General features: G+C 48.9%; 1 protein-coding gene across 1 annotated transcript in view; it reads right to left on the bottom strand.

Moving 5' to 3' along the window:
- Positions 1-16,151, bottom strand: part of TEX11 (testis expressed 11) — a 974,891-nt gene that overhangs the window by 453,456 nt on the left and 505,284 nt on the right. Inside the window, exon 15 of the mRNA XM_029607248.1 lies at positions 1,476-1,561. Within this exon, the coding sequence (XP_029463108.1) occupies positions 1,476-1,561 (86 nt within the window). The remainder of the gene's footprint in view (positions 1-1,475; positions 1,562-16,151) is intronic.

The raw sequence follows: 16,151 nt of genomic DNA, 5'->3' as shown, positions 1-16,151 counted from the left end.
CCATCAAGGACGTCACTCTCAAGGCCATTTTTCTCATGGCAATCAGTTCAGCAAGACGTATTTCCGAGCTGCAGGCCCTATCCTGTCGTGAACCATACCTTCGTTTCACGCTTGAAGGGGTTTCGCTGAGGACGGTTCCTTCTTTTCTCCCTAAAGTGGTTTCAGCATTCCACCTCAACCAATCGGTGGAATTACCATCTTTTGCCTCTTCTGAGTCTGGAGACCTGCGTAGACTGGATGTACGGCGGTCTCTGATACGCTATCTGGAGGTGACTAATGATTTTCGGCTCTCCGATCATCTGTTTATCCTCTGGTCCGGACCCCGGAAGGGTTGCATGGCCTCCAAACAATCTATAGCGCGGTGGTTGAAGGGTGCGATCATAGCGGCGTACCTTGGCGTAGGTAAGTCCCCTCCGCTGGTTGTCAAGGCTCATTCTCTTTGAGCCCAGGCGACATCTTGGGCAGAGAGCTCCTCCGTCTCCACTCAGGAGATTTGTAGGGCGGCCACCTGGAAGTCGATCCATACTTTTGCGAGACATTATCGCCTGGACGTCGGTGCTCCGTCGGGCGGTCAGCTTGGAGACAAGGTAATACGAGCAGGGCTGTCTGCAGCCCACCCATGATGGGAAAGCTTTGGTACATCCCACCGTCTGGAATGATCCAGGTATGTACAGGGAAAAGAAAATTATTCCTTACCTGCTAATTTTCATTCCTGTAATACCATGGATCATTCCAGACATCCTCCCTTGGTTTGAGAGTTTGCTTGTGGGACATCCCTTCCTACCTGTCTTAACAATCTTTTACTCTGTATTTCGAATATTGCGCGTCTTTTTTGTTCACGCACTGCTGTTCGCAAGTTCACTGTTCAGAATTTAGTTGCTGTTTATTTGGACAGCGGTTATTTCAAGTCCTTCTTTGATTACTTGATCCCTCTGTTTTTAGTCTCTCTCTTTTGGGCTTTGTTAGTCTAGTTACTGAGAGCTGTTACAGGGGAGGGGTGGTTATATGGGTCCTTCCCTGGGAATTTTGTGTTCTGACTCCATCTGCTGGACATGGAACATAACCCACCATCTGGAATGATCCATGGTATTACAGGAACGAAAATTAGCAGGTAAGGAATAATTTTCTTGTGTAAAAGTGTTTGCGCATTCTTGACTACGTATGCAGGTAGGTTCTTAGAAAATAGTAAAGTACACACAAACTTCCAAACCACTCCCCAACATGTCCACTTTGTTTGTGTGTATTTCCTACACGGACAGGCAACTACACACATACTTAGCCTGTCTTGAAATTCGCTTGTGCGCACATACAAGTTTTTAGGCACAAAAACCTTTTGAAAATGTACTCAAGTCCCTTCTACATTCATACTGACAGACAGACACATTCCTTCACAAGAGGCACTCTTGCTGGAGTGATGACATGCACCTAAAATCTGTATTATTAACCAGCAATAAATAGAGATTCTTGAATAAAACCTCAAAGTTTTTGGCAGCTTGGTCCCAAAAGATGATATGGAGCCAGTTCAGCAGTTCAGGTGACAGCTGCTTTCCTGCATAGTGACCTGGAAGAAAGGAACAGATTTTAAAACATAGACACGATAAGCTGTAATAAGATCATATGATGAAGATACATAGAGGCTAACTGAAAAAAAAGCTGAGCTCCTAAATTTAGAATCTGAACTTAAGTCTGCAATTCGGAAGGGCAATATTCAAAGGCATTTACATGGGTAAAGTAGAGTTGCTTACCTGTAACAGGTGTTCTCCGAGGAGAGCAGTATGTCAGTCCTCACACATAGGTGACATCATCGGACGGAGTACGGCACGGAAAACTTATGTCAAAGTTTCTAGAACTTTGACTGAGCCTCATTCAGCATGCTCATGCATACAATATATCATGCGTCCACACAGGGTCTCCTTCAGTCTTATATCACAGAATTGAAGAGAGAATAAAATAATAAAGGAATTAAAAAAAAACCACATAGTGGAAACAACTCCACAGGGTCATAGGCAGCTTTTGTGAGGACTGCCATTCTTCTATCCTCGGAGTATACCTGTCACAGATAAGCAGGTTACAGGCTGCCCCTCCGCCCCCCCCCCCCCCAAAGTAAAAGGGGACTAATGTGATGGACTGTACCAACTCCCTCATTCTACATTAAGAAGCCAAATTGGAGTATCTAACCCAGTCCTCCTTAAGGCAGAACGCCACCAGGGATTCTAGGTGAAAGGAGGTTCTCTTCACCCTACCATAAGAACCCAGGCTCAGAGAGCTAGTAGAGACCGCAGGGGAGCTGGTAGGACCTCATGGGATATCCATATGCTGTATATCTACCTAATATGTGTGCTGATGCAAGGTGAGCTATTACTTTGATTTGTGCCGTTGTGATGCACTATAAATAAATAATTGCACCTGAACTAAGTTAGTCAAGTTTTGTGTTGTCCCTGATACTAATCCTGCGGTTGCAGCCTGCTTGAATACGCTAAACACAAAATAGCAAAATAAGTACCAATAGGTACAACAATAACCCGTTTTGTTGATAACAGGGGGGGGGGGGCAGCCTGAACAAAAAACAACAGGCCCTAGACGGGAAAAAAGTTGGTTTCTACACCTCAAACAAGTTCTGAAAGAGAGATGGGCCAAACCTGCTGTCACGTCAACCATTACTATCCAAACAATAATGCGATGTGAATGTGTGGAGAAAGAGAGTTGCTTACCTGTAACAGGTGTTCTGCCGGCGGCAGTCAAAAAAGCAAACAGAGATCACATGACGCTGTGAGGGAGAGCAGATGTGATTCTCCTTCTCGGGCTCTCACCCGGCCTATCCAGTCCCATCCTTTACATTTAACAGTCTTACAATACCAACAAACCTTGGGATTACGACGGTGAGCTCTTTCTGTATTAATTGAGAGTAAAATGTCCACCCGTATGGCACGGAAAGACAAAGAAAAAGAGAAGGAAAAGGGAAGGCCTACTGAGATGGCGTCTGATGAAGAGCTGGGGCTGTCTGAATCCCCGGTCCCCACAAATTGGGCAGATATCAAAGCGGCTGTGGTGGAGGCATTAGAACCAGAATTCAAGAAGTTATCCCACCAACTTGGAGACCTTACGGCTTCTATTGCAGGTTATGAAACCCGATTCGGAGAGTTAGAGAACAGAGTTTCTGAGACTGAAGATGGCCTGCATACTGCACAGACAGAGCTAGCTTCTCTCAAAAAAGCGCTGGCATCTCAAACTGATCGAATTGAAGACCTAGAAAATAGATCCAGACGCTCCAATCTTAGATTTGTGGGATTGCCAGAATCGCTTCCTGATAGGGATGTGAATCGTTTTTTGACGATTTAAAATATCGTCCGATATATTTTAAATCGTCAAAAATCGTTAGGGCCACGATACAATACCAATTCCCCCGATTTATCGTCAAAAAATCGTAAATCGGGGGAAGGGGGAGGGCAGGAAAACCGGCACACTAAAACACCCTAAAACCCACCCCCGACCCTTTAAATTAAATCCCCCACCCTCCCGAACCCCCCCCCAAATGCCTTAAATTACCTGGGGGTCCAGCGGCACACTAAAACACGGCACACTAAAACCCCCTAAAACCCACCCCGACCCTTTAAATTAAATCCCCCACCCTCCCGAACCCCCCCCCCCCAAATGCCTTAAATTACCTGGGGGTCCGTAGCCTTAAATTACCTCCGCAGCGGGGGGCCAGAACCCTCACTGAACGACCTCCTGCAGTCGATCTCCTGCCGGCGCCATTTTCCGTACGGAAAACGATTCGCGGCAGGAAATCGCTCCCGGACCCCCGCTGGACCCCCAGGAACTTTTGGCCAGCTTGGGGGGGCCTCCTGACCCCCACAAGACTTGCCAAAAGTCCAGCGGGGGTCCGGAACGACCTCCTGCGTCGAATCGTTTTGGTCTATGGCCGCCGCCATTTTGCGGCGGCCATTTTGCAAAATGGCGCCGGCTGAAGACTACACGATTTAGTGTGCCGCTTTTCCTGCTCTCCCCCTTCCCCCGATTTAGCTACGGACCGCCGCTACGGAGGTAATTTAAGGCTACGGACCCCCAGGTAATTTAAGGCATTTGGGGGGGTTTCGGGAGGGTGGGGGATTTAATTTAAAGGGTCGGGGTGGGTTTTAGGGGGTTTTAGTGTGCCGTGTTTTAGTGTGCCGCTGGACCCCCAGGTAATTTAAGGCATTTGGGGGGGGGTTCGGGAGGGTGGGGGATTTAATTTAAAGGGTCGGGGGTGGGTTTTAGGGTGTTTTAGTGTGCCGGTTTTCCTGCCCTCCCCCTTCCCCCGATTTACGATTTTTTGACGATAAATCGGGGGAATTGGTATTGTATCGTGGCCCTAACGATTTTTGACGATTTAAAATATATCGGACGATATTCAGCGAGGGTTCTGGACCCCCGCTGAACAACCTCCTGCAGTCGATCTCCTGCCGGCGCCATTTTCCGTACGGAAAACGATTCGCGGCAGGAAATCGCTCCTGGACCCCCGCTGGACCCCCAGGAACTTTTGGCCAGCTTGGGGGGGCCTCCTGACCCCCACAAGACTTGCCAAAAGTCCAGCGGGGGTCCGGAACGACCTCCTGCGTCGAATCGTTTTGGTCTATGGCCGCCGCCATTTTGCGGCGGCCATTTTGCAAAATGGCGCCGGCTGAAGACTACACGATTTAGTGTGCCTCTTTTCCTGCTCTCCCCCTTCCCCCGATTTAGCTACGGACCGCCGCTACGGAGGTAATTTAAGGCTACGGACCCCCAGGTAATTTAAGGCATTTGGGGGGTGGGGGATTTAATTTAAAGGGTCGGGGTGGGTTTTAGGGGGTTTTAGTGTGCCGTGTTTTAGTGTGCCGCTGGACCCCCAGGTAATTTAAGGCATTTGGGGGGGAGGTTCGGGAGGGTGGGGGATTTAATTTAAAGAGTCGGGGTGGGTTTTAGGGGGTTTTAGTGTGCCGGCTCACGATTTTAACGATTTTCACGATACTTTACACACCCAAACGGCAACAATACGATTCCCTCCCCCTCCCAGCCGAAATCGATCGTTAAGACGATCGAGGACACGATTCACATCTCTACTTCCTGAGAGGGAATTATCATCATGGCTGGAAGCCTGGCTCACTAAAGAACTTACTTTAAACTTGCAGCATGGGCCTCTGAGAGTGGAAAGGGCCCACCGGCTGGGAATTAAGAAACCACAGCAGGACAGACCTAGAGTGGTCATAGCAAAAATTTTAAATTATGCCCACAAAGAAGAGATTTTGAGAGCAGCAAGGGGTACAGGGGACCTAAGATATGAGGGTCAGAAGATCCTTATTTTTCAGGATTTTTCAGCAGCCCTCTCAGCTCAACGGCGTACCCTGGCACCATTATGTTCACAGCTCCATAATCTCGGTCACCGAGCCCTGATTATCTATCCCGCACGGGTTCGAGTCTCTACAACTACCGGCCCCCGCTGGTTCTCTACTGTCGGGGACCTACAGGACTTTATCAAAACACTTACCGTTTCGGAGGGGGCCTCCAGGAAAACAACAGACAACCACCGACCCTGATCTCCACGTGGACAAGATGGCCGCCGGCGTTCCCTCGAGTCAATTTATGAAACGGTAATTGGCAATTAAAAAAAAAAAAAAAATGACAGAAGAAATGGAGCCCATTTAGCATTCTTAATTGCAACCCAGCTGTTCCGCCTACGATCCTGGGCTTGTTGTTGTCCCCCGGAACGCCAGAAGTCTGTTCAGGTAGGAGAAACTATAATGAAAACAACAAAAAAAAAAAGTCAAATCAGACGGACGAATACTGAATTGATACAGAGGTGTGCCTCTTGATTGCCTGAGTCCTGCGAGCAAATTAGAGGATTGCCTAACGAGGGGCGGCTTGGTTGGGCTCGTGGAAAACGGACGGCTGCAGATGAGCCACTCGCACCTCAGTACATGCTGGAACTTGCTTCGATCCTGCCTGCCAGATTCAGCTTCTTTAACGCCGATAAGGTATACTGCAATCGCGGGACTGTTTCTAAGCTGACTGAGCGTGGTGTTGGGGGAAAGACTGGGTCCCTGGCTCTGGTTACGGGGAGGAAGGATACCCACACACGGACGATGAAGCAGCCGGTGAAGCCACCTTCAAACTGCAAAATGGTTTTTATTGCTGAAATTTTTGTGTGTTGTTCGTCCAATTTCATGTTTCCTGTTTCTCAACATAAGTGGACTTACTAAGGATCAAAATTTCTGGAGGAATTTTGCAAAGACAGAGCTTGTACAAGCTTGGGAGTCAAGCTTGGGAGTCGAGTGGGCTGGTTAAGGAAAGGTTGAGCTCTACATACCACTGGGGAAATGGACAGATAAGATAGGAGAAATGTTTTATAGTTATCATATTCTATACTATGGCAGGGCAGGTAAAGCTCAGACACCCGATTACGTAATCGGTGGAGACAAAGGTTTTGCACTGCTCAATACCCATCTCTGTTTTGCTGGGGGAAACAAAGCTGAACATGATATCATTGTTGGGGAGTGTTCTGATCCGGATGGGCTGGTGACGGGGTGAGAGTTGCAAGTGTTACGTCGTGATCTTGGAATTGGGGTTGATTAGGTTAATGTTCGGGGATTTAGGAATAGACAGGAATAGGGGGGGTGTTGGGGGGATGGTAAGGGGGGGGCTGGAGGGAGGGGGGAGGGGGAAGGAAGGCACAAAGAAGTACACTTGTGCTCCGGCGGGAGCGACAGGAGTTCATGTTCTGATACCTTAGATGTCACACGAGTGGAACTAACACGGTGGTTCAGGGGAGGGTCCTTGCTGGGACGGCCCTCTCTTGTTTTTGATGGGTCATACACACATGGAAAAATTCGATTTTGGGTGTCTGATTATGGTTAAAATGGGACATAGGATAATATCCTGGAATGTCTGTGGCATCCATTCACCGATTAAAAGATATAAGATTTTGCAGGCTCTAAAACGTAATTTCACGGACCTAGCGTTCCTGCAGGAAACTCACTTATCCGATTTAGAACATTTAAAACTGCGCCAGGGCTGGGTGGGGAAGGTACACTTTGCGTCAGCTAATTCCCGATCAGCGGGAGTAGCGATTTTGATAAAAAAGAATTTCCCTTTGCGGGTGTTGAAAGAAATTAAGGATCCTGAGGGGCGGTTTCTGATTTTGGAGGCCGAATTACAGCAGACTCCCATGGTGCTGTGCTGTGTTTACGCTCCTAATTCTCAGCAAGCGGGGTTTTACCGCAGACTCCAGCAGGCACTCCTTCCTTACCTGGATAAATATTTAGTGATAGGGGGAGATTTTAATGCTTTAAAAGACCCGGCCTGGGATAGATTGGCAGCTGGTCCGCTGGCTGGACGGCCTAGCAAGGAATTGCAGACCCTAGAGGCAACATTGCATTTAGCGGACTCGTGGCGGACCCTGCACCCTTTTGAGAAAAGTTTCTCCCATTTCTCTCGAGCACATGCAACTCAATCTCGCATTGATTATTTTTTTGTAAGTACCTCCTACTTTTCCCAAGTTACTGAGGCGGACATTGGTGATGTCCTCATTTCTGACCATGCGCCCATCTGGCTTGATTTGAAAGCCAATCAAGTTCCGCCAAAAGAGAGGCACTGGAGGTACCCGTATTTTCTTGCAGAGGATTTAGCTTTTCAGCAGTACATCAGAGGGAAATGGGAGGAATTTGCCATGCTGAATGCCCAGCATCTGGGAGACCCAGTTCTCTTCTGGAGTACCGCCAAGGTGGTATTGAGAGGCGATATAATTTCCTATATAGCTCACTGGAGGAAATCCGCCGATCGGAGGTTGCTCCTTCTTAGTGCACAGTTAACGGGTGTAAAAAGAGACCTTGTAGCGCAACCCTCAGGATCTCGACGCGCTGCCTATCTAGCTCTGCAAACCACGATTAATTCCCTTTTGCACCAAAGGGCCATCAAAAGTATTCATTACTATCGATATAAATTATATCAATTTGGGAACAAATCAGGGAGGATGATGGCGAATTTAGTGCGCTCCGTGGGTGGCTCACGCCATGTTACGGCGTTGCGAACAAATAAAGGGCAGATTGTAAATGATACCCCTGATATTTTAAAGGCCTTTCAAGAATATTACACTGAGCTTTACAGGGCAGGGGGTTGGTCTCCTGCAAAATGGGAGTCGTTTTCGGCCCGTGTTAAGCTGCCTTCCATCACTGTGGCCCAGCAGAGATGGTTAAATGAGCCGATTCGGGAGGAGGAGGTTAGTAAAGCCATTCGGACCGCTAAAAAATTAAAGACGCCTGGACCGGATGGCTATAGTGCGGAATTCTACCAGTGTTTAATAGAACCCATGAAGGGCCTTCTACCCTTGGTGTTTCAGAGTTGGATCACATTAGGTTCCTTTCCTCTGCTGGGTAACATGGCACACGTGACCCTAATCCCGAAACCCGGCAAGGATCCGTTGGAACCAACAGCGTATCGCCCCATTTCACTTCTGAATGTGGATCATAAATTCTTGGCCAAAATTTTGGCAAATCGCCTGGGTACAATTTTACCTCGCCTCATCCAACATGGCCAGGTGGGATTTGTCCAAAAATGTTACGCCCTAACCAATATTAGGAAAATCATGGCTGCAATGACACTTTGTGAGCGAACTGATATCCCCTTTTTACTGGTCAGCCTAGACGCAGAAAAGGCGTTTGACCGGGTGGAATGGGGCTACTTGTTCCAAGTACTCACAGAAATGGGGTTTCAAGGGTTTTTCTTGGAGGCGATTCAGCTGCTCTACTGTGACCCTCAAGCTAGATTGCTAGTTAATGGCGGCTTGTCTTCTCCTATCCAGGTACAACAGGGAACGCGTCAAGGTTGTCCGTTATCTCCCCTTTTATTTTTACTGACGCTAGAACCGTTGCTCATAGCACTGCAGGAAACTCCTTTGATACGAGGCGTGCAGTTTTACTCAGGTGCAACCAAAGAGATTTTTAAATATGCCGCTTTTGCAGACGACATCTTGGTCTTTCTAACATCCCCAGCCCGCTCTTTACCGACGCTACTAGCGCTATTTAAAGCTTTTGGGGAGTTTTCCGGCCTGAGCATTAATTGGGATAAGTCGGCGGCGTTAGGCTTTCCTGCCACCTTACAGGCCGGTTGGCAGGATCCATTTCCATTGCACTGGTCCGACTCTGTGCTTAAATACTTAGGAGTTTATCTCTCTACAGATTTGCGATCCATTTACTCTCTTAATATTACCCGATTATTGAACTTGACGAAAGAAAAACTATGTCATTGGAGGGGGCTTCCCTTATCTTTGGGAGGGCGCATTAACTTATTTAAATTAATTATCCTACCTAAATGGCTCTATGTAATACAGAACCTCCCGTTTTCCCTTAGCCGGAAAGATATGGGGACCCTGGACAAATTACTTCGCACCTTCATATGGAAGGGGAAGAAAGCCCGTATCCCCCTGCGTTGGTTAAAAATGAAATGGGGTGAGGGTGGTATGGGAGTACCGGATCTGAACAGTTATGTGGTGGCGGCAAATTCACGCCTGGTCCGAAATTGGATTTCCGGAGACTCTACCTTTCTTTTTTTTTTTTTTTTTTTTTTTTTTAATACTTTATTTATCAATTTAAAGTTAACATAATATAACTTCAATATTAAACATATGTCGAATTTTTCAAACTATTGGTTGGACAAAAGCAAATAATTACTTAATAACAGTAATTATATAAACAAACAATAAACAAATATGATTTCCATCATGTCCATAAACCAGTCTCTATATAGATCAAAGTTGAGAGAGCAACATGGGAAATAGAAATTAAGGGAGAATAATTATTTCCACTACAGTTAACAAAAAGGGCAATATTAACTGGGTATACCTGTTTTCTATTACTTAAGTTATGGCAGTGGGGATGAGGTTGTTAATTTTCGCTGTTCTATGAAATTCTTTAATTGGTCGGGTAAAAAGAAAATAAATGCTTCGTCTTGCTTTGAAATTAAACACTTGCATGGAAATCTTAAAACAAATTTATAACCTAAAGCAATGACTTCTGTTCGAAAAGCAAGAAAGGCTTTACGCCTTTGTTGGGTTGTTGCAGCTAAGTCAGGAAACACTTTCATTTCTTTGCCAAGGTAATTGATTGGGAATTTAATGAAAAATTTTTTCATAATTAAATTTACGTCTTCTATAGATGAGAATGTTGCCATTAATGTTCCCCTATCAATTACCTGAGCCAAAGAGTCTTCTAAAAAATTTGTAAGGTCTCCTTGAAACATTTGATCTTCTATAGGAATCTGGTTTCTAGATTTTGGTAGGAAAAAGCAGTTAATAATCACTGGAGAATTCTCTAATAAAAACCCCAAACCTTCAATCAAAAATTTTTTTAAGGAAATTAATGGTACTTCCCCCACCACCCTGGGGAAGTTTAAGAATCTTAAATTTAGCCGTTTGGCGTTATTTTCAAGATTCTCCAGTCTTTTAGATATATTTTCTCGGTCTTTGACCACCGCTATTTGAAAGTCTGCATTTTTCTTTCCATCTGTCTCCAATGACTTTATTTTTTCTGTTGAATCTTTTAGCTGTTTGTGGATTTGAAGGAGATCTGTTTGATATCCTGCATTCATTGCATCAACTTTGTTTTCCAACCTTTGGATATTATTTAAAGTTCCAGCCATCATGTCCCAGAGCATATCTAAAGTAACCACCGGAGGGCGGGTCACTAGGACAGGGGGTGTCCTGTTGGTCAGCTCTACACCTCTCTCAACTTGGGGGGAGGAATTTGATTTACTCTCTACATTCATCTCAACACCCACAGCTCCTTCAAGGGCTTCTCCAAATGTCCCGTTCCCTTCTCTCCGTGCCGGTGGCAGTCCAGCATTTGGACTGAGGGAGGCCTCCTCTGCAGGCACTGCTAATCCTCCCTGATTAGCAGGCACACCAGATTCTTCGCTACCTGACCTATTTAACCCAGTAGTAAGCATGAAGCGACTAATGTCCAATTGAATTGGAGAGGGTAAGGGGAGAGATGGAAAGACTCTCACCCTCCCTTTCCTTTTCGGAGGCATTACTAACAAAAGTAATAAAGGAAATATTTTTAGTCGTTTCTGCAATTTATATTGCCTATATTTCCCAGCAGATGTTCCGTAGGAGAATTTAGGAGAGAAAAAGAATTTTACCTCAGCTTCAGTTACAGAAAGTCCCAGGCGTCCAGGCAATCCGGGCGAAGCCGGGCAAAGCCGATCTTACGCGCGCCCCTTAGGCGCGCGCGGCTTGGGCAGCGCGCCGGCTCTGCTGCGCGCCGCACGCAGTTAGCTTTTCACTGCTTCCTGCTTCCTCTCGCCGGGTCCGCCCCCTGACGTCGGCAGTCGCGCTGATGGTCGGGTCGGGTCTGCAGGTGCTCCCGCTCCCTCCAGATAACTCGGGCCAGCCTCAGGTTGTTAGTCTCTGCTTGCCTTCTCCGCCTCTCTCAGCGTCCTCTCACCGCAGCCAGCTTTTCACTGCTTCCTGCTTCCTCTCGCCGGGTCCGCCCCCTGACGTCGGCAGTCGCGCTGATGGTCGGGTCGGGTCTGCAGGTGCTCCCGCTCCCTCCAGATAACTCGGGCCAGCCTCAGGTTGTTAGTCTCTGCTTGCCTTCTCCGCCTCTCTCAGCGTCCTCTCACCGCAGCCAGCTTTTCACTGCTTCCTGCTTCCTCTCGCCGGGTCCGCCCCCTGACGTCGGCAGTCGCGCTGATGGTCGGGTCGGGTCTGCAGGTGCTCCCGCTCCCTCCAGATAACTCGGGCCAGCCTCAGGTTGTTAGTCTCTGCTTGCCTTCTCCGCCTCTCTCAGCGTCCTCTCACCGCAGCCAGCTTTTCACTGCTTCCTGCTTCCTCTCGCCGGGTCCGCCCCCTGACGTCGGCAGTCGCGCTGATGGTCGGGTCGGGTCTGCAGGTGCTCCCGCTCCCTCCAGATAACTCGGGCCAGCCTCAGGTTGTTAGTCTCTGCTTGCCTTCTCCGCCTCTCTCAGCGTCCTCTCACCGCAGCCAGCTTTTCACTGCTTCCTGCTTCCTCTCGCCGGGTCCGCCCCCTGACGTCGGCAGTCGCGCTGATGGTCGGGTCGGGTCTGCAGGTGCTCCCGCTCCCTCCAGATAACTCGGGCCAGCCTCAGGTTGTTAGTCTCTGCTTGCCTTCTCCGCCTCTCTCAGCGTCCTCTCACCGCAGCCAGCTTTTCACTGCTTCCTGCTTCCTCTCGCCGGGTCCGCCCCCTGACGTCGGCAGTCGCGCTGATGGTCGGGTCGGGTCTGCAGGTGCTCCCGCTCCCTCCAGATAACTCGGGCCAGCCTCAGGTTGTTAGTCTCTGCTTGCCTTCTCCGCCTCTCTCAGCGTCCTCTCACCGCAGCCAGCTTTTCACTGCTTCCTGCTTCCTCTCGCCGGGTCCGCCCCCTGACGTCGGCAGTCGCGCTGATGGTCGGGTCGGGTCTGCAGGTGCTCCCGCTCCCTCCGGATAACTCGGGCCAGCCTCAGGTTGTTAGTCTCTGCTTGCCTTCTCCGCCTCTCTCAGCGTCCTCTCACCGCAGCCAGCTTTTCACTGCTTCCTGCTTCCTCTCGCCGGGTCCGCCCCCTGACGTCGGCAGTCGCGCTGATGGTCGGGTCGGGTCTGCAGGTGCTCCCGCTCCCTCCAGATAACTCGGGCCAGCCTCAGGTTGTTAGTCTCTGCTTGCCTTCTCCGCCTCTCTCAGCGTCCTCTCACCGCAGCCAGCTTTTCACTGCTTCCTGCTTCCTCTCGCCGGGTCCGCCCCCTGACGTCGGCAGTCGCGCTGATGGTCGGGTCGGGTCTGCAGGTGCTCCCGCTCCCTCCAGATAACTCAGGCCAGCCTCAGGTTGTTAGTCTCTGCTTGCCTTCTCCGCCTCTCTCAGCGTCCTCTCACCGCAGCCAGCTTTTCACTGCTTCCTGCTTCCTCTCGCCGGGTCCGCCCCCTGACGTCGGCAGTCGCGCTGATGGTCGGGTCGGGTCTGCAGGTGCTCCCGCTCCCTCCAGATAACTCGGGCCAGCCTCAGGTTGTTAGTCTCTGCTTGCCTTCTCCGCCTCTCTCAGCGTCCTCTCACCGCAGCCAGCTTTTCACTGCTTCCTGCTTCCTCTCGCCGGGTCCGCCCCCTGACGTCGGCAGTCGCGCTGATGGTCGGGTCGGGTCTGCAGGTGCTCCCGCTCCCTCCAGATAACTCGGGCCAGCCTCAGGTTGTTAGTCTCTGCTTGCCTTCTCCGCCTCTCTCAGCGTCCTCTCACCGCAGCCAGCTTTTCACTGCTTCCTGCTTCCTCTCGCCGGGTCCGCCCCCTGACGTCGGCAGTCGCGCTGATGGTCGGGTCGGGTCTGCAGGTGCTCCCGCTCCCTCCGGATAACTCGGGCCAGCCTCAGGTTGTTAGTCTCTGCTTGCCTTCTCCGCCTCTCTCAGCGTCCTCTCACCGCAGCCAGCTTTTCACTGCTTCCTGCTTCCTCTCGCCGGGTCCGCCCCCTGACGTCGGCAGTCGCGCTGATGGTCGGGTCGGGTCTGCAGGTGCTCCCGCTCCCTCCGGATAACTCGGGCCAGCCTCAGGTTGTTAGTCTCTGCTTGCCTTCTCCGCCTCTCTCAGCGTCCTCTCACCGCAGCCAGCTTTTCACTGCTTCCTGCTTCCTCTCGCCGGGTCCGCCCCCTGACGTCGGCAGTCGCGCTGATGGTCGGGTCGGGTCTGCAGGTGCTCCCGCTCCCTCCGGATAACTCGGGCCAGCCTCAGGTTGTTAGTCTCTGCTTGCCTTCTCCGCCTCTCTCAGCGTCCTCTCACCGCAGCCAGCTTTTCACTGCTTCCTGCTTCCTCTCGCCGGGTCCGCCCCCTGACGTCGGCAGTCGCGCTGATGGTCGGGTCGGGTCTGCAGGTGCTCCCGCTCCCTCCGGATAACTCGGGCCAGCCTCAGGTTGTTAGTCTCTGCTTGCCTTCTCCGCCTCTCTCCTACCTTTCTTAACCTCGTGGCGGAACAAACGTTGGTAGATCCCATAGATATCCGATTTATACTGATGTGTCCTGGTAAGGAACTGACCGCCGATATTAAACAGAACCCCCTTATAGCACCTCTCCGACAAGCCTGGCAACATCTGACAAAATATCTCGGCCTTCCTGAATGTAATGCGTTTCTGATGCCTATTGGGGGTAATCCACATTTTACTCCAGGGTCTCAGAATAGAGTGTTCCGGGAATGGCAGCAAAAGGGTATAACCATGTTGGGTCATGTTACGGACAAATCCGGGGTTCTCTTAACTTTTGAGACCCTCCAAATGTTATATGGTTTGCGGGATAATCATTTATTTGGTTATTTGCAAATCCGTCATTACTTTAACTCACTTCCTGCATCTTGTAAAGTTTTAGGCCACCTTCAGGCTCTTGAGCGGTTTTTTCAATTGGGTAAATCCTATGGCCCCCTCACTTTCAGAATATTATCAGGTACTTACTAAAAATATTGCCCCTGAAGCTTGTATTCAAGCGACAGAGCGCTGGAATAGGGATGGACTGTTTCAGGTGCCTCCTGGAGTTTTTAAGGCGTCGATGCGCACGTCTATAACTATTACCAGTAATATGTATTATAGAGAAATGCAAGTCAAACTGCTATATAGAGCATATATTACACCACAAATCGCCTTTCATGCGCACCTTGTACAGAATGCATCCTGTCCAAAATGTTCATGTATTAAGGGGACTTTATCCCATGTTTTCTGGGAATGTTCGGGAACTCATTCTTATTGGGGGAAGATCGTGCACTATCTAAGTGAGTTGTTGGATGTAAACTTGCCTGTGTCCCCATATATGATTTTATTTGATTGTATCCCCCAACCCTTGATTAAGGGCCAGGAACTTAAATGGTTTCTTCGCAAAGCCTTTGCAGTAGGAAAAAAAAATTGTTCTGCTTAATTGGAAAGAAACTACGACTCCCTCTTTCTGGATGTGGCGCATACATCTCCATCTCCTAATGCAACTAGAAAGCTTATCTTCCAAGACGGACCCGCAAAGACGAAGACGCTTTCTCCATATTTGGAATGGATATATACAGGCATTACCACATCGAGCTCGAAGTTTGATTCTTAACTGCTGAATGGACCAATAGACAAGAAAGTCATCACTCGTGTGTTCTTAACTGTGATATTTATGGACATGAACTGGGACTTGCATAAGGGGGGTGGGTAATGGGGAAACCTGCAGAATTTTCTGTTACTGTTATTGTGGTTTGGAGTTGGGATATAGAAGAAACTACATATCGCTAACTCCCGATGTATTGTTGGAACATTTCCATAATAAAAATTATTTTACAACAGGTGTTCTGCCAGGACAGCAGGATGTTAGTCCTCACATTTCTTTATTTCTTTATTTAGAAATTTTTCTATACCATCGTTAAGTTAAATACCATCACAACGGTTTACAGAAGGGCACGATAAAGAGAAATATGGGTGGTATAGATTACAAATTACTCGTATGCCATCATAGTACGGTAACAATTTAAAATAATAAACTAGGTGTGTAAGTTAAACCTGATTGTTAAGAACAAATTAGGCAGTTTGATTTTAACATTAATGTGCTTATGGGTGACATCATCAGGATGGCGCCCAATCACGGAATACTTTTGTCAAAGTTTCTTGAACTTTGACTGGCACACTGAGCATGCCCAGCATGCCACTAACCCTGCATCCAGCAGGGGTGCTCCTTCAGCCTTGTTTGTAGCAAAAAGTACAAGCGAAAAATAAAATAAGAAAATGTAAGCGAACCCAACTCCGCGGGGTGGCGGGCAGGTTTCGTGAGGACTAACATCCTGCTGTCCTGGGAGAACACCTGTTACAGGTAAGCAATTCTGCTTTCTCCCAAGACAAGCAGGATGGTAGTCCTCACATATGGCTGAATAGCGAGCTACAGGATGCCTGAATAGAGTGAACCAAAAGCAACCAACGACGTGCAACAGGCACAACAGGGGTGGTTTTGGGTATGAGGGCAGCCTGAATTTCACAGTGGGTTGCAGGAAGGAAATTGGGTTATTAAACTGGAAACAAATTACGTAGGACAGACTGGCCAAAGATGGAATCCTGCCTGCCAGCCTTGTCGAGACAATAACGAGCTACGAAAGTATGGAGAGAGCTCCATGTGGCAGCTCTACAGATGTCAGTAAGAGGTACAGAATGGAGGTGTGT

Source organism: Rhinatrema bivittatum, chromosome 6 (assembly GCF_901001135.1).
Source record: "Rhinatrema bivittatum chromosome 6, aRhiBiv1.1, whole genome shotgun sequence".
Classification (NCBI taxonomy): Eukaryota; Metazoa; Chordata; class Amphibia; order Gymnophiona; family Rhinatrematidae; genus Rhinatrema; species Rhinatrema bivittatum.
This window is presented reverse-complemented; position numbering and strand designations above follow the sequence as displayed.